This window comes from Eutrigla gurnardus (assembly GCF_963514095.1).
Source record: "Eutrigla gurnardus genome assembly, chromosome: 2".
Taxonomy (NCBI): Eukaryota; Metazoa; Chordata; class Actinopteri; order Perciformes; family Triglidae; genus Eutrigla; species Eutrigla gurnardus.
In genome coordinates this window covers 5,873,026-5,889,967 of record NC_139916.1, presented here as the reverse complement: position 1 = coordinate 5,889,967, position 16,942 = coordinate 5,873,026, and the positions used below count along the sequence as shown (strand labels likewise).

Sequence of the window (16,942 nt, the reverse complement as noted above, 5' to 3'; positions counted from 1 at the left end):
TTTTCTCTTCCACTGTACATGCGTGATAAAGATAGAAATTCCAGAAATCCCACAATTAAGGTCTAAAGAAGAATTTATTATATTATTAATTTGACAAACAGCTGTTAAATAAAGGAAAATTAAGTTCAGTACCAGCGTTAAGAGGAGGAACACGTGGGTGAAAGTTGGTTACAGAAGTAGAATGCGAAACTAAAAAGGAGAATATTTTTCCTGAATGTTCGATGGACAAACAGAGTTAGAAAGAGATTGAGAATGAAATGTGCAGAGGTTAATATCCTATAACATAACCGTGTGAGACACGGTTGAAAAAACACACACAAAAGAAAAACATGGGTTCTGAAATTAATTAATTTAGATTTTACACCATGAACAGCATCCACCGTCTGCATCTCTTAAAGGTCGTTCCTTTCAAGAAACTCCAGGTGCATCACGATCATATTTGTTAAAAAACAAACAAAAAAAAAAACACTGGACTGGATGCAAATTGTGTCGAACATCCACCTCATGCCAAACGTTGCATGGATCTCCAGTTAATAAAGTGAAAGCATCGTGGATCTCACATTAAAAACCAAGTAGTGTTACAGTTTAACACCGTGCAGCATGTTCTCGGGGATAAACGTCACCATTTTCTATACTAGCTAATGAATGGAAATCTAAGGCCTACTAGGAGCATCACACCACATACAGCATAAAGTGTTGAGAACCAATTCTCTTGTGCATCATACAGAGACGTCACTCGCTCTGATTATTCACGAAGCTACAGAAGTCGGGATTCAGAGATTGTTCACATCGTTGCCCGCAACATTCATGCTTTTTCTACCAATAGCGTCATTGACTTCCGCGGTGGAGCGACACGAGATTTGGATCAATGAAAGCATACAATCAGTACTAACGATGTAACGCCACTGCAGAGGCACCCTGTGTCAAATCGCATCACGTTATCAGGAAAAACCACAGCAATTATCCCGGGCACCCGGCAGCAAACACACTGAGAATTTGTAAAGAGAGAAGCACTTGTAAAGTGTACTTTTATCAACTTCACTGCAAAGCACAAAGGATGAACCCATTCAAAATATGTGCACACCCATCAAGAGATTTTAAGACATGCTGAATGAAAGCTAGAAACAAAGACAACATCTCTGGTTAATAAGCTTGAAAGCAAAAGAAAAAAAAGGCGTTCAAAAGTGTAACGGACGTTTGTGTTTGCATCCCAAGGCGGCGTAGCACTTGCAACTCATGTAGAAATGCCCTTATACATTCACATGAACATTTATCATGACTCATGACATGCTGGGAGTAAAACTGTACATGTGTCGTTAGACGCGGTTTGATCTGTACGGTGTTGGGACAAAATATGAGGTAGCTCATCCATATTGTAATTATCTCAGGACGCGTCGGTTTTAATTTGAGACGCAAAATCAGCACTTTATCTTCCACTTGGGTGAAACGGCTGCAACGTTCAGGGCGTGAAACTCCGACATGGCCGTGCCCGCTGCTTCATCTTTATCCAAATGAAAGATGGAGTGGTGTCATGCAAGAAATGCCATCACACAGAAAGATTGTCATTCTCAGCTTGCAGTCAAAGACTTGGAGAGATGGTGGTCGACCTTCAATCCGATGCTGATGGCGTTGGGCAGAAGGATAATTCACATGAACTTTGTGTAGACTGGAACAATGAAAGTGTTTTTTTTTTTTAAACACTAGCGCCTGCATAGTTTATTCTCTTCCCAAAACATCAGCTCTCACAACATGGGTACAAATTCTGTTACAAAATGAAAAATATCTTTTGAAATCAACAAAAAACGTGGTAAAATATAATAAACAATAAAAACAATTTAATCTGTGCAATGTTTTATTCTACAGTTTATCCAGCGCTAAAAGCCATTGTTTTCAAAAAGACAAAAGTAAATCAACAAAAAAGAAAAAAAGAAAGAAAAAAGAAAGAAACAAGTCCCTGGGTGGAGCTTCTGATGCCATAACAGAGTGGATGGTTTCGGGTGAGAAGAAGAGGCTTGTGTGAATTGTGAAACATGTCAGCCAGCCCACAAGCTACCGTAATGTGCCGAGTAGAGCCAGAAAGCACCAGTCAACAGTAGCCACCTAATAAAATAGACCCAAAGACGGGTTAAATGAAAATGTTGTTCATTGAGAAGACCTCTAGGAAACTCCCGTATCACCGGTCTCCCCCACAGCACCGGCAGCGGAGTGGCCCGGAGTCAACGGGGCAGTTGGAGAGTTCGGCCGGTGACTCCCGGCAGCCCTGAAACGCACTACTGTCGCTCACGTCTGGGTGTCGCTTTGAACTGTGGCCGTTTCCAAACCCAGTCCACGTGAAAACAATACTTTTTTTTTTTAATCATACACATTTTTTATAGAATTTTGTATAGGTTATATAAAAGGCTCTATTTGAATTTCACCTAAAGCACACAACCAACGCAGGGGGGTCATTCCGTAAGGTCCCTTAATTCTGTGTTAAACTACGTGGGCATTCTGGGAAGGGAATACAGGCTTCCTCCTCTTCCTTTGAAGAAAAGGTCGGTAACTCAGTGAGACGGTGACAGCCGGGCAACTTACGTCCCATTACATGTGTGACGACGGCCTCGACGCGCGGGTACAGTACCGGTGAGTCTTTACATCGAGAACGCAGTCACAAAGCGCCCCCGATTGCTCGGCGGAGTCGTCACCAGCTTTAGGTGTCCGTGTTCCCTGCAAGCGTCTGCCCTGCCTCATCCCACCCCCCCCGTCCACACACACTGGAGGTCAATCCTCCAGCAGGTCTCTGTCCAGTTCCATGAAGGGCTCATCAATGTAGCTTGCTATGGCACACAGAGAAGTCCTGTCTGAGCCCAGCAGCACTGACACCGTCTCCTTCCAGTAGCTGAAGGGGATACAGGAGCTCTGAAAAGGAGGGACATCAACATTTTACTTGGTGCTCATCATTAACTAGATCACCACAATATGTTGTAATGGCTGGTTGCTGCAGTTAGTGGGGAAGTTAGTGATCATTTCTCTATTGAATAATGCAGTAAATAACATATCAAAAGTGATCAAAACCTTGTTTTCACATCTCACATCTACCGCTTTAGGGTTGATCATATGCCTGTGATAAAATTAGGGAATATTGTGAATGTTGAAGCAGCCATGGTTTGTGTTTTCGGCCACTTGGGGGCACAACATTGACATCACCATACAAAGTTGTTACATAAACAGTGGTCTATTTACATATCCAGCAGTTCTGAAGAAAAAAATGCATTATTTTAGTTTTTCTGTCCACCTGGAGAATTTTTGCTCCAAACTAATTATTTAAAAAAAGAAAATCTCTGGCTTTTAGAGGCCAAATGCTCCACTATGTTCCCCAACGAACAAACCAGCTAACTCCCAAGAGTCTCTGCTCTAGACTGCAACAGTGATGTATTTTTTATGCAGAATTCGGGTCAGAAGTTCATGTTACTATTTTTACCATGCAGTCCTAGAGAATATTCTAAGACATGGGATAACAGCCTGGTACGGTCTGTACAACTGAAATCACAGATTGCTGGTCTGCTAAAGAATGCTTATGGGGGTTAAAAATAAGGAAAGCCTCCAAATAATCTTTGAGCCGTCTATTATAAGACAGGCAGAGAAAATAGTGTCAGGTCCAACTCATGTTCTCTACCCAGAGGATTTAGTTCCAGCCCCATGACACATGTCACTAATCATGATTTCCAATCATGTAAATGTTAAATTAACTTTTGAAATGTCACAAACAAAAGTAAAAAGTGCAAAACAGGTACGTTTCCATCAACTAGTTTGGAGCAGATCAACACTAGCTGGGTAAAAGTTGGCACTACGGGCTAAGCAAGGCTGTAATGCACCCGAATACAAAGTAGGAGAAGAAGAAGTTGGCTTGATGGATTGACCATCTAACTCATCTATGAGAGAAAAGTTTTAAGTACGGAGACAAAGACGAGCATCACACAACTCTTGAGAATATCCTAGAAGACATCGGCAGCCGAATCACCTGATCAGTCATGTTGAATGTTTGCCATGTCACAATCTATGAGGCTTGAGGTTTTCATAATCAATAGTGCATTAAATCTAAGTAAAAACCACCTCAAGTGAGCTTAAAGGAGTCATCACCTGGTTTTATACGTATCCAGCCCCCCTTGGATCGCTTTGGATCAATTCGTAAAACTTATTAGAAAAAAAAAAAAACATTTTAATCAAACATTGAGCTTGTTCTGACCCTTTTTCGTACCGCGATTTTATCACGCGAGATTACGCGCGAGGTTTTGACTGGTCCGGATGTGCATTGTATAATATGTAATGAGGCGCGCGTTGATTCGCCGCAGGAAGGACAGAGCCGGGGGGGCTTGCCTGCATGCAGACTCCAAAACATAATGGCGGCGCTTCGGCGATTTCAGGTAGCGGACGGGGCGGGGTTGGGTGGTGAAAGAGGGGTGGGCTTATGCAAGTAGCCGCCACGGTGACGTCACCGAAGGCGCAGAATCAAAATCTCGTGCTTTAGGAATGCACACCCTTTTGTGCTATTCCTGTTCGGAAAAAGAGCAGAAGCGAAAAAACGGCGCCACTTTCAAACTCCAGCCTTTCAGGCAAGTTTCAACTGAGGTCAAACACAGATATGCATGTTTTAACAAGAGAAATTGCGATTTCCAGGTGATGACTCCTTTAAAAACTTTATTTCAGGAGGTTTATCAAATGTTGTGGTTTCCGTTCAGCTTCAAATATTTGAAGCAGCACTCATAGTGTTTATTTTTCCCAGCGTGCAGACATGTGATTTCCCTTCCAGAATGTTTTTCAATGTGTCAAGTAGACACCGAGACTCACACATGGTTCTCTAATTCTGTCCAGGAAAGAGTGCGAGGTACTCACATTCTCCAGACAGGTGCTGTCCTTGTCCTTGTTGAGGTAGTGGCGCTGCCAGAAGCGCAGCAGGTTGTGGAAGTTGTTGAGCAGGCAACCCGGGTACTTCTCAGCATACTCCTTCTCCCGCAGGGCGTTGAGGTAGAAGGGCAGTTTAGCCTTCCTTCTGGCTAGCATCAGGATCACCAAACTGGTGTTTAAACAGCTTACGTTTTCCTGCGTAGAAAACGGGACGGATGAAGGAACACATTTTAAGGAGGTGAATTTTGAGTAGTACACATACACACTCCATTCAATGAAATCCATTAAAACGGCAATTGTAGCTGATGTTACTTTTAGTTTACATTCCTATTCAATGGTTGTATCTGTGAGTCCCGTAATTATGTCTTGAACTGTGAATTTCTGTGAAGACAAAATGTAAAAACAAGACCTGTGTGAGTGTTTGTACGTTGATGATGTTGATCAGTCTGGAGAGGAAGGACAGTCTGTTCTCAACTTTGGCCATGTAGGACAGCAGGCAGCATTCAGAAAGCACTTCCACCACTGGGAGAATACACAACACGGAAATCAACACTCAACAATATCGTATCGCAACAGCACTTCAATCTATTTAAGACCAGGAGAAACAAGTATTTTTATTTTTTAAGGGTTTTTCCCATCATAGTCGATACATGTTATGTGAAAACAATATTGTAAATTGAACTATATTTAACATCTATTTATCATAATTGCCATCTACATAAATCAGCTATTTTACATTTTGTCAAATACCAGTAACCGTTTGTCAAAATCTAACCTATGGACAAGAACAACGCATAAATCTATCTCTAAATCTCTCTAAATAATTCCAGTAACGTCTCCTTTAAATGTTGTCTGAACAACTAAACTTTCCATCCCCGTTTACCTTTCACATCTTCAGTCTGACTCTCAAAGCGGTCCAGTGACAGGACGATGCAACGCACCAGCATGTTGGAGTCCACCAGAGAACTGTTGATTTGCGTCAGGAAGGTCTGAAACTACAGAAAAAGATATCAAACCATAACATTAAGCTGCAAAAGCTGTTGTAAAGTGTCATTTTGTTACACCAGCATATACATTTAAGACATATAATTATACCTTCTCTGGAGTGTTGACATATTTGTTGAATCTTTTGAAGGCATCGATGTTGAACTTCATAAGCTCTCCCAGCAGGTCAAAGTAGCTCTGCAGGACATCTCGAGATGTGCAGCCGCTGTCTATGATGCAAAACAGGATGTGCTGTCGAGGGATGGAAGCAGAAAATGAGCAGCCACTCATTCGAGAGAAGGACAGATGTGTGCCATCGTGGATGATGTGGCTGCAGTTTTACCTCTAGTAGTCCCCTCTTTAGGAGGAACATTTGGTCTGCATAGGAGGTGGCTCCTCTGAGAAAACTTTCCACTGCCCTCGCCTGCCAGAATCTACATACAAAAGGAAGGCTATGAGAAGCAGAACTAGAGACAAATATTGAAAAAATCCTTCTTTATAAAAAAAAAAAGAGAGCCGTATGCTCCAATTTAGGGATTCTTTCTGAGTAATAACAGGCTCTATTGATACAAATGAAATACTATTATGTATGATTTCTTTAGTGTTTAATCTTGTGAAAAGTATGATCATTGTGTTTTTGTTACCTTAGAATAATCTGTTAACCTCTACATATACAGTAGCCTAGTATGGACAAGCTAAAAACTGGTTATAGATGGGACCAATCGCAACCTCACCACTAGATGTCGCCAAATCCTACACACTGCACCTTTAAAACATCAACATATTCATCTCCTGCATCTCGATCTTTAGGTGATGTGACGCTGACCTGAATGACGAGTCTGGAGGCTCCCGCTTCATGACAGTGAGCAGGCGTGTGAGGAGGCCCTTCTTCCCGTCACACACTAGGCTTCTGTCTGTGTTTACCAGAGCTTCCACCTCTGGGATGTTAGCCTTCATGGATATGGCACTCAGTTCATTCAGCTCCTGGCTGTTCAGCAGTAGATATTTGTTCCTGAAAGACAGGCAAAACATTTTAAAACCACACATAACATGAAAGAAGCTGTCAGACGTCATTTAATTAAGGGTCACTTACTCGTGGTGATCACTGAAACTCTGTAGTAGCCGCAGGAACTGGATTTTGAATGATATTTCCTGCGTAATGAGAATAAAGAGTGTTAACGGTTGTTTTAAACATTGAATATAATCGCCCAGGTCTCCTAGGATGGTGTTTAAAGTTATTACCGGACTGCAGTCGCAATTCTCATTCTGGCCGTGGACCACGTGATTTGTGTATTTCCTCCAGATCAGCTTGTCAAACAGGTTGTTGAGCCCCGGGATGAGACGGAACTCAGCCAGCATCTTGTGGACCTGTGCAGACACACAATGAGGCTCAATGAAACACACGATTTAACTCTGCTTAGACAAAACACTGATCTTAAATCTCAAGCAGGGAAGAGAGGTGTGCTGTTACGTACCTGGTTCCTCTGACGGCCCATAAGAAGGACACAAAGCACATAGAGCACTTCCACTTTATACATGATCTCATGGACAATCTTCATGGACTGGGGAAGTCGATGTCTCAGAGGGCTGGTGGCCAGGGAACTCTCATCTGATGACTCTGGAGGCGAGGAAGAAAACGTTCTCAATCCAAGTGCATCGGATTGAAGGCGTGTGAAGAACCAGCACAACGAATGACTCGCATCTCACCTGTACTGCTTTGTTCAGCCTCCTCCGTAGCCATCTGCATGAGGGCGTCCAGGACCAGAGCATTGTCCAGCCATGTGTACCAGTCCTCCAGCTCCTGCAGGAAGTTAGCACCCGTGGCCTCAGACACTTTTCTGGTGGCCAGTTTACACAGCCGCTCAATGAAGCCAGGGATGTTCAGCAGGGTTACTTATGGAAGGAAACATAACAGTATTTATAGTTCACACTGTACTTATCCATTCTTTCACAACTCGGTGCTTTGGAGACCACCTACCCTGGTTGACCTCTGCCCGTGACGGGCTGGCGTTGCGTTTCTGCTGTGCATTTTTGGCCAACAGGGTGTGCTTGTCATCGTTTCCGACATCAGGCTCCGAGATGGTGACGGATAGGATGCGGCAGAAGTTGGCTAGCTGTTGCTGGTCAAAACTTTGGACCAGGCCTGACAAGTTGGGGATGCCCTCTAACTGGATCATCTCCTGGAAAACGCAAGACATATGGACGGTTACCAAACAGAAATCAGACAGACATTTAGGAGACGCACTTAACACGTTGCCAGTTGACCCTGACTGAATCGGCTTAATATAAATTGCATAATATAATATAAAGTACATGCATAATATAATTTTTACTCTTGCTTTTAAAACTAGCAACAAACAATCAGCATAATAATGATGTTTCTCACTCCTTTACTCTCACTCCAGACCAAAAAAGCAAAAACAACCCCATTCATGCAATCGACATGAAACTCGTATAGATGATCAAGTCATTCTTTTTTGGATGCACAAACAAATGGAGTATTTACAAACCCTCCACATAAACCACAAAACCATGACGGACTATTTTAAACATTAAGAAGATTTAGTAACACACAACGTATCTGGGTACAAACTTTCACTATAGAAAGCTAAGCAAACATAGTGATGTGTGTTCTTAAATATTGAAGAGAAAGCACAGAATGATTCTAAAGGCATGGGTGTGACATTTGGGTGTTAGCAGCTCTGTTAGGCATAATATTTCAGAAGGGTCAGTACATAAACAACAGAGCCAGGAGATACAGTAACAATACAAATTCATCACAGGGGAAAAAGAAAATATATATTTTACTGCCTGAAAATTCTAAGACGATGGCTGGCTTGCCAAATGTGTCGCACCATAACTCATATCACTCAAGTGACGTCATGGGCCTCTGGCAGGGGCCATAAACAATGTTTCATACAATTATAACTCTGACCTTTTTGACTCCAAGAATATCTTCAATTAGGGTAGCAGTCTGTAGGAAGGTCTTCTTGTTTGTCATCAGGGTGAAGAGAAATAGAACAAAGTCATCCCTTGCTGCCAGGCTCTTTGTGACCCCTTCTGTCTGAGGATTGAAAGACGACTAGTTTAATGAAACCATTCACTTTCCTAATGGTAAACATGTTTTTAAAACAATATAACAGCACAAACCAACTGCAAGGACGATACTTGTAATCCTACACATGTCCTGATTTGCATGCCGCTACGATGCACCTCTGACCATTCTCTGGCATGTTAATTGTAATAGGATACTTACACATATACAACAGTTGTAGAGAACACTAAGGCAGTCCTTGACCAAGTCATCATTCACTGTTGTAACAGAGACACAGACGTTAGTCTAATTGCCAGAACAAATAATGAGATTTCAATACATTATCATCATGAAAAAACATTTTTAAATTCCCAATAAAAGGCAGATATATCCACATGTGTAATGTCATTACTTACTATTGGGTTTTTTCTTCTGCATAGTTAACGTGGGTCTCATCAAGATCTCCACAAGCAGCTTCAGAGAAACGGAGAATTTTACATTCAGTGCTGTGAGCGAATACTGTTTTTACATCGACAGCGTCTGCGCTTTCAGCTGTACTACACATGATAACCGATTCTCCAGAATCAGCAAGCTTGTCAGAGGCCAGTAATTACAGACCATGAAGGAATGTCAGACTTACATCGACTCCACCAAAGAGGTCAAAGGTGTACGTGTTGGGGAAGGTAGATTCCTGAGCGGTCTTCCTGTCCTCTGTGACAAAAGACATGGCCTCCATGGAGAGCTGCGATGATAATACCTGCCAAGAATATCATCCATATGGAATTTACATCACCCAGGCAGCAAAGTTAAACAGTCAGCCATTTCTCAGCATCACTGCGGGATGGACTAGTGATGTGTGGCTACCTTGAGAAAGCTGTGGGCGTTAGAGAGGTCACTGTTGGGATGGCTGCTGTCGTAGAGCCTCTGCAGCAGAGTAGGGATGCCATGCCACTTGGCCCGTTTATCTCTCTCCTGGAGCAGGCCTCCTGGGAGCTAAGACATAAACACAGGCAACCTTAAATAGTGCAATATACACGGGAAAAGATATGGTTATTATATGGATTCAAATCACCATATTTCAAAAGGTTCATCTAAAAAGTATGCACTGGTTCCAGAGAATAGCAATGTTGTGAGTCTTCTTTTAAATGACAATATAGTTAAGCCACATCATAGGTTATATAGTATATTACTGACACAAGGAAAACGGAAACTAAAAGCAACTTCAGCAGATTTGATATGCTATCGCTGAAATAACTTAACCTGTGCCACAGGAGAGAGTCCTGGCCTGGCTCGTAGTCAGCAGCATGTATTGTGGAGCAAGGCCATGAGCCGTGGCCAATCTGAAGGATGACATCACCCTACAGCATAGTGGACGCCAGTAAAGTGACGTATGCAGTATGGCATGCTGTGTTGCGTCTTTCTCACTCAAAATAGACTAGTGGGGCGTTCTGAATTGGGCTTTTTGGAAAGGTCACCGACATGCGTTTTTTCTCTACCTAGTGTATTTATTGACTCTACAAGTAAGGAATGGTTGTAACAGCAATCCTCACTGTTGAAACCACTTTAAAAACAACAGTGTCAACAGTGTGATCTTGGAGATATACATGTAGAATAACATGAAAATTGCATACTCTTGCCCTGATTTTAGGTAACAATAACTGATTAATGTAAATTTAGAGATTGTATGGACCCAATAGTAGAAGTGAAATCCTAACCCCAGTTTCTTTGGAGAAGGTGGCTATACATTACACACCTTGAAGTGCCTTTAAACGTCCTAGAAATCAGTATAACCAAAGTGAAACTCAAATGTCAGTTTAACTATTCTAATTCCAGATATTGCATAATCATATGCTGAAACCCCATAGTTAAAGGGGAAGGACACCCATTATCAAATGCATGTTATTCCTACGGCCTACCACACAAAATATTACTAAATATGAACAACTCTCTCCCAAATCCAAAAAACTAGCGTGCCGAGTCCTTACTGCGGTGGCCTGGGTTCAAATCCAACTTTCCTAGTCCATCCTACCCATCTTATAAAAAACAAACAAACAAAGAGGCCAAAATAAGGTGAAGTTTGAACTTTCCTATACTGGAATTGTTGACATTAGAGGCAATCCACTCCTAAAACAGAACAAAAACTAATTATCCACTTAGTAAAAAAATAATAATAATATTGACAACCCCTGCAGCCCGGTGAGCACTAATATCGTTTAAATCTCACACTTGATGACGGTAACTCTTCACATTTGTGCAACTTTGAAATCAAGTTTATAATGCAGATCAGTATTTTATATTAAACTACTGCAGATCATTTTACATTACATATTGATCCCTTTTAAAAGGAAGCAACTAAATGACAGAGGAAATAGCCTTTTTGAAGATTATTAGTACTAAACAGCAACTTCTGGATGACCAAAAACTAGAAAACCTTCCTAAACACGAAAATGACAAAACCTTCAAGTCAGCAAGGAATGTAAACGGCACGGCGCTGACGTCACAGGAATGAAATCACGCAACAGCGTTGTAATTCAAGGGTTACATTCAGCCAATATGAGAGGAGCGAAGTCATGACAGGGCGACGTTCAAATGCACGAAGAAGACTCGTCAAAATAACTAACGTCAACTCACGTTCGCGTTATATTGAAACAAACGGACCAATGTGTGCTCCAAAGTTACAAATGTCGTATAAATGTTCACCTGCGTGGAAAATACAAATAAACGTGGTGACTTTAACACGTCCGAACAACTGTCGTGGCCTGTCCATTTATAGAAACCATAATTATTGTGGTTAGCGTGTCGTTACGTAATCACCTGAGCTGTTCAGCTGGTTTAGCTAGCTAGCTAGCTAGCTAAGCTAGCTGACGTTAACTCGCTTGCTAACATTAGCAAACGTTACAGCCGTTGGTGACCGTTAACGTGATTTAAGCGCTTTTAGATTCAACTGCGTGCTCAACAGTGACACTGTACTCCAAATGTCAAATGCAAACAACGGCAGCAGCACGTCAAACCCTTCGGTTCAAGGCGTTTCTTACATCGCAGCTAACCTGACATGTAATGCTAAGCTAACGTGGGGCTAACAACAAAAGAGCCAGTTGAAGCGGAGCTTGTTCCATAAACTTGCAGTGCTAACGTGATTTGCCTGGTCAGCGAGTAAATATGATCATCCAGAACTCAATGGTGCCAACGTTTAAAAGTGTTGTTTAAACAACATAAAAACACACACTCCGTAATGCTATAGCTAGCTGTAAGGCACTAGCTGACTGGGGCGACGAGACCTCCAATCACGTCTCCGGGACAACGTCTTCATTTTCAGGCTGAATTCAAGGCACAAGACCCCGGCTCAGTCGAGCAACTTTAGGGCGTCTTTCGCTGTCGTGTCTCTTACCTGCGTCCCTCGGCTGAATCCCTGGCCGGTAATTTTACTAGCCGTTAACTTTGTGACGATGCTGCTGTTGCCATTTCTCCGTTTTCCTCCGGTACAGGGGGACTCGGACCCCAGAAGCGTCGCCATTATTTCTTCTTCCTGAACTGAACTGTTCGGGCAGGAAGTGGAAGGCTTTGATGAATTATTGGAGGTAATTAAGCGGCATCTGCTGGCAAGAGAAGCACACTCTCTGAGAACCGAGTGGCTTCAATATATAGTTTATATATAAACGTTGTAAGACAAAGAAAAAATACACGACACTCTCTCTTCCGGTGGTTATATTTATTCAGGCGTTGCTCATTTATCACATAGCTAACATATACATGTTTTTATTGGATTCCAATTACATGAACCATGACAGCAATCATGTTACAAACATAATCAACATATTACACATTCAACAGCCAAGTATTACATTATAAATTAACATTTTGAAACCAAATGAGACCAAATATCTCATCTCTTCCAGCTCACATATATTGCCTCTGAAATATAACAACAATCTTCTCTGCTGACAAGTTTATCACAACTCCAAACATTGTAGTGTCTCAGCCCTCCTGCTGCTCCACTGGAGCCCGGGGCAAATCCGAATGACCTCTTCCAACAGCTGACCCCCCGACAGGACGGCATCTGATGACGTCACTCCACCTGTCCAACTTCCATCTCTCTCTGATGATCCACCCCCGTCTGTCCTCAAGTGTCCCAGCTGTGGTCGTTGCCGTCTGTCATTTGGAGGTAGGAGCTGATGGCCTCCCTCAGCCCCTCGCTCACCAGAGAGTTGTCCGACTCTGTCCTCATCCTCCTGAAGATCACTGACCTGGAGGAGGCAAAGAGACACTTTCAAAGACGTTGACGAGGAAAGTGATCATGCTATTGGTTATTTTTAAAAAGTGCTGCAATTTTAGTTTCGTGAAAATCTGTCACAGGCAAGGCTGCATTGTGTAGCCTTTAATTATCTGGTTTTAGGTGTTGATTTCCAGCTACACTCTGCTCCACACTCACACTTCAATCAAACCAAATATCCACACATCTCATCTGTTGGTCTATGTGTTGTGTGCTCTCCAAATAAGAAGCTTCATAATGATTCATCATTGCTTTCTAAGCAGTAGCTACACCAGGTGCTCTACTGTAAAATAGTGACATCTTGTGGCAGTCATCAGCAGAGGCAAGCCTAAAGGAGAGTCTGCCACACCTGCTGATGTCCTTCCAGTTGACAGTCGGCCTCCTCATGGTTGTGGGAACAGGCCTGGCCTCCCTGCTGTTGTCCAGACCCCGGATGAAGCAAGGCCCCCTCAGCCGACTGCACAGTCCATCTGCAGACTCTGTGACAGGAGGCAGGATTTTTAATATCACTCTTCTCGAGTTGTCTTCTAGTGTGTTCAGGGCAAGAACACAGCATTGCAAACCTGAATAATGTTCCACCAGGTGATGCAGGGAGGGGAAGGTGACTCCTGGAGATATGTACACCCAGCCATTTTGGAGATAAGAGATGCGATAGTGCTTGACGCAGTCCAGGTACGAAGAGTTGGTCCTCCTCAGGATGGACAGCGAGTAACAACCTGGACATAAAAATGTGTTTTTGTTTGTTTTGTTTAACTTTGCATGCATTCATTTCAGCAGTAAATCATTGGTTATCCTTTCTAAACCTTCATTTCAGTTGTTCCTAGCTTGTCACACGGCTTTGAGCTCGTTTCTAATGCAGCTCAACCCTCTAACCTCTGCTCGTCTCCGACTCTCGGATCAAGAAGGCGCCGCTGTGGTTGTACGGCAGCATGAGGAGCTCCACTGCTCGGAACCTGCTGATGCCTGTGAACAGCCACCTGAACGTAGAGAAGACAGTAAGTCAGTGTTGTCACAAAGCAAAACAATAAAAAATAAACTCCCACATATTCTGCTGTTGTTTTGAAGTTTGGAAAACCCACTGGAACAGTATCAGAGCACGTTCCCCACTGGAGGAGGACTGAAAGTACAGGACGCAGAGGCTGATGTCACTGTTCCTAACCTCCGTCTCCATAAAGGTCACCTGTGCAGAGACTCCTCCCACCATCAGGGGACTCCCCACCCCTCACATTTTAATTCTGCACGCCTCTGCCGTCTCTCTCACACAGTAATGACAGGTTATCATCACGTCCTCATGATCTACCTGTGTGTCACCCGGGCGGTGTAGCTGGTGGGAACGTAGCACTCTCGGCCGGTGGCTGTGGATCTCGCCATCATAAAGTCACCCTCGCTGTTGAAGGGAAATAAGCGGTCATGACTAACTGTGTCTGTCTTTGTGAAAACACAGGAGAGGGTAAATATTAGCAGACATACTCTGATATGACGGTGAGTCGTTCCCCGATGCACATGGACAATTCTGCACACTCGAGGGACGGGTAGTCACAGAGGGATATGACCACGCTCTCCTCGGGAGAGGCTGCAGAGACAAAGAAGGTTTGTTCAGTTATTTTTTAGTTTTTTTTTAAATTTTGTGCATTGATGTGTTCGAATATAACCTACGTGGTGATACGGGATTTTCTAGGATTGTCTGGTTGTATTGGCGTCTGATGGGGCAGGTGCCCATGTTCTTTGGCTTCTTGATGATTTGAAATGTCACTTGTGGCTGAAAAAGAAGGAGGGTGAGGTGGGGAGCATCATTAGAAAACGCTCTGTGTTAAAGGCCTTCAATAACCTTCACATGCATAATTTAATTACCCCCCCCCCCCCCCCCCCCAGCTAGTTATCACATTATGACTGGCATCCACGAAACGGCTTACTGCACACACATTCAGTAATCTGGCAACAACAGCTAGATGATACAGGAAGGCGCCGAAACCACAACAACAGGCTCTGATATCCTGTGTTAAATTTCCATGCAACATGTATGCGAGGAATAAAATCTACATAAAAGTGATTGATTTATATAGCAAGAAAATCAGATTTTATTCTTATGATTTCAACAGTAGGACCAGGTAAAAATAGAATATAAAAAAATCATATTTATTTTTATATAAAACAAGATCAGGCAATACGTTTACGAATAACCTTACATATGTACTTGCACTTTACTGATGATCATGTGGATCTCTCTTCTCAACAATCCTTTTTAAAGTGTGTATTTTAATACTTGTTAAATACTTGTTTAATTACTTAATACTTGTAGAGTGTATGTGTATGTTTATATCTTAAGGTACTTGGACCCCGAATTTCCCCTGGGGGATTGATAAAGTATCTATCTATCTATCTATCTATCTATCTATCTATCTATCTATCTATCTATCTATCTATCTATCTATCTCTCTCTCTATCTATCTATCTATCTATCTATCTATCTATCTATCTATCTATCTATCTATCTATCTATCAACGACAACAAAGAATAAATAAATTAAACTTCCAACAAGCAAAAGACCATAATCAGAGCGAGTGATACTCACCTCCAATAGAAATGATGTTATAATAAGTCAGATCCTTCTCAGATCGTCTCACACGCCTGTTATAAGTGTCTGAGTTCAGGTTCCCTCCTCTGGGCTGCTCCCATGAAGGCGGCTGTGCTTTTGCAGCTGGTTTATCGTGGGGGCTGACTGAAGAGATGAGGCGCCCTTGCACAGCCTTTATGTATGTCACCCTGCTGCTGCAACTTCCTGTGACGCTCAAGACCATGACACCCTGACTCAGAGGAGCTCACGTTGATCTCTCAGGATGCAGAATGTTCTCAAGCCGGGCTCATAGTGCATCACTTGTTTACGGAATGAACCGTACATCTACGTAAGCAGCATTTACATATGTACTTGCAGCTGGCGGGGCATTGACATCATTTCAAGCAGGCCGTGTCGACTGGGCTTGCATTTGATGTGCTTTCAGATGTTGCAGCTGAACGGTGGTTAACGGAAAACGGTTACCAGATTTTTCCTACCGGCCTAGTGCTCCCATTACATTCAGTTACCGTCAGTCATTTTAAAAATCAGATAAGACTTCTGCATAAGCATGAGAAAGGTTCCTCTGCCAGCCTCCTCCTGCCCTGATTCATCAGCAGGCATAAAGTTCATCCATCATGCTGACTCTGCAGGCAAAGCCTCATAGTGGAGCAACATGACGGGCAACGAGGGCATTTTGTTCTTGGGTGTAAAAAAGGTCAAAATATTGACACTGGGAAATTAATAATTTGTTCAGTGACAACTATGGAGCCCGAAGCTACACATATTCATCGATGTTCTTCAGAAGCAAGTTCCATTATCTTTACTGTAATCTCTGATAATTGCATTTTAATGCAGATGGAAATAATTTGACTCATTCCATACCAGCATGTAGGATCTCTTTTCTGTTTCACCAAATACTGCAAATTTGTAGAAGTGCTATCTAACTCCACATTAAGTTTATATAAAGTATTACCTCAAACCGTTTGCATTGAATTAAACTGTATATTAGTCCACCTCTGTGCTCAGGGAGAAGATAATCTATCTTTGCCATCAATTGAGAAGAAAAAAAAAACCTAAAAATGATGATACATCAGATTAACACTTGCTGATTTTCTCCCGCGGCCGTACATCATTTTACTTTTTAAGTCAAACTTCTCATCTCATCTGCAGCACAGCTGATCATTGTTTCTTGAAATGTGTGCTAAATATAGACAG

General features: G+C 42.5%; 2 protein-coding genes across 2 annotated transcripts; both read right to left on the bottom strand.

The window, feature by feature from the left end:
- Nucleotides 1-446: 446 nt before the first annotated feature.
- Nucleotides 447-12,453, bottom strand: trpc4apa (transient receptor potential cation channel, subfamily C, member 4 associated protein a). The gene is made up of 18 exons (XM_084019424.1): nucleotides 12,291-12,453; nucleotides 9,767-9,895; nucleotides 9,543-9,659; nucleotides 9,319-9,376; nucleotides 9,125-9,180; nucleotides 8,804-8,932; nucleotides 7,847-8,048; nucleotides 7,576-7,761; nucleotides 7,344-7,486; nucleotides 7,111-7,236; nucleotides 6,962-7,020; nucleotides 6,695-6,880; nucleotides 6,212-6,302; nucleotides 5,980-6,120; nucleotides 5,768-5,879; nucleotides 5,294-5,406; nucleotides 4,873-5,079; nucleotides 447-2,898 (listed from the first exon to the last, which is right to left on the bottom strand). The coding sequence occupies exons 1-18, from the start codon at nucleotides 12,414-12,416 to the stop codon at nucleotides 2,761-2,763; spliced, it is 2,319 nt and encodes a 772-aa protein (XP_083875550.1). The 5' UTR covers nucleotides 12,417-12,453; the 3' UTR covers nucleotides 447-2,760.
- Nucleotides 12,454-12,596: 143 nt separating this feature from the next.
- sla2a (Src like adaptor 2a) lies at nucleotides 12,597-15,913 on the bottom strand. The gene is made up of 8 exons (XM_084024705.1): nucleotides 15,746-15,913; nucleotides 14,829-14,931; nucleotides 14,643-14,745; nucleotides 14,473-14,559; nucleotides 14,046-14,149; nucleotides 13,736-13,888; nucleotides 13,522-13,651; nucleotides 12,597-13,146 (listed from the first exon to the last, which is right to left on the bottom strand). Exons 2-8 carry the CDS (start codon nucleotides 14,890-14,892, stop codon nucleotides 13,023-13,025), a joined length of 765 nt encoding a protein of 254 aa, XP_083880831.1. The 5' UTR covers nucleotides 14,893-14,931; nucleotides 15,746-15,913; the 3' UTR covers nucleotides 12,597-13,022.
- Between the last annotated feature and the right edge of the window lie 1,029 nt (nucleotides 15,914-16,942).

What these genes read in the sequence shown, in the direction of transcription:
- sla2a (XM_084024705.1), bottom strand. Translation starts at nt 14,892, where the DNA reads ATGGGCACCTGCCCCATCAGACGCCAATACAACCAGACAATCCTAGAA. An exon ending in CGACTCACCGTCATATCAGA is followed by an intron (nt 14,560 to 14,642) that starts GTATGTCTGCTA and finishes TCCCTTCAACAG; the next exon opens with CGAGGGTGACTTTATGATGG. An exon ending in CCTGGTGGAACATTATTCAG is followed by an intron (nt 13,652 to 13,735) that starts GTTTGCAATGCT and finishes CTCCTGTCACAG; the next exon opens with AGTCTGCAGATGGACTGTGC.
- trpc4apa (XM_084019424.1), bottom strand. Translation starts at nt 12,416, where the DNA reads ATGGCGACGCTTCTGGGGTCCGAGTCCCCCTGTACCGGAGGAAAACGG. An exon ending in ACCTCTTTGGTGGAGTCGAT is followed by an intron (nt 9,377 to 9,542) that starts GTAAGTCTGACA and finishes GTTTCTCTGAAG; the next exon opens with CTGCTTGTGGAGATCTTGAT. An exon ending in TAAAGAGGGGACTACTAGAG is followed by an intron (nt 6,121 to 6,211) that starts GTAAAACTGCAG and finishes ATCCCTCGACAG; the next exon opens with CACATCCTGTTTTGCATCAT.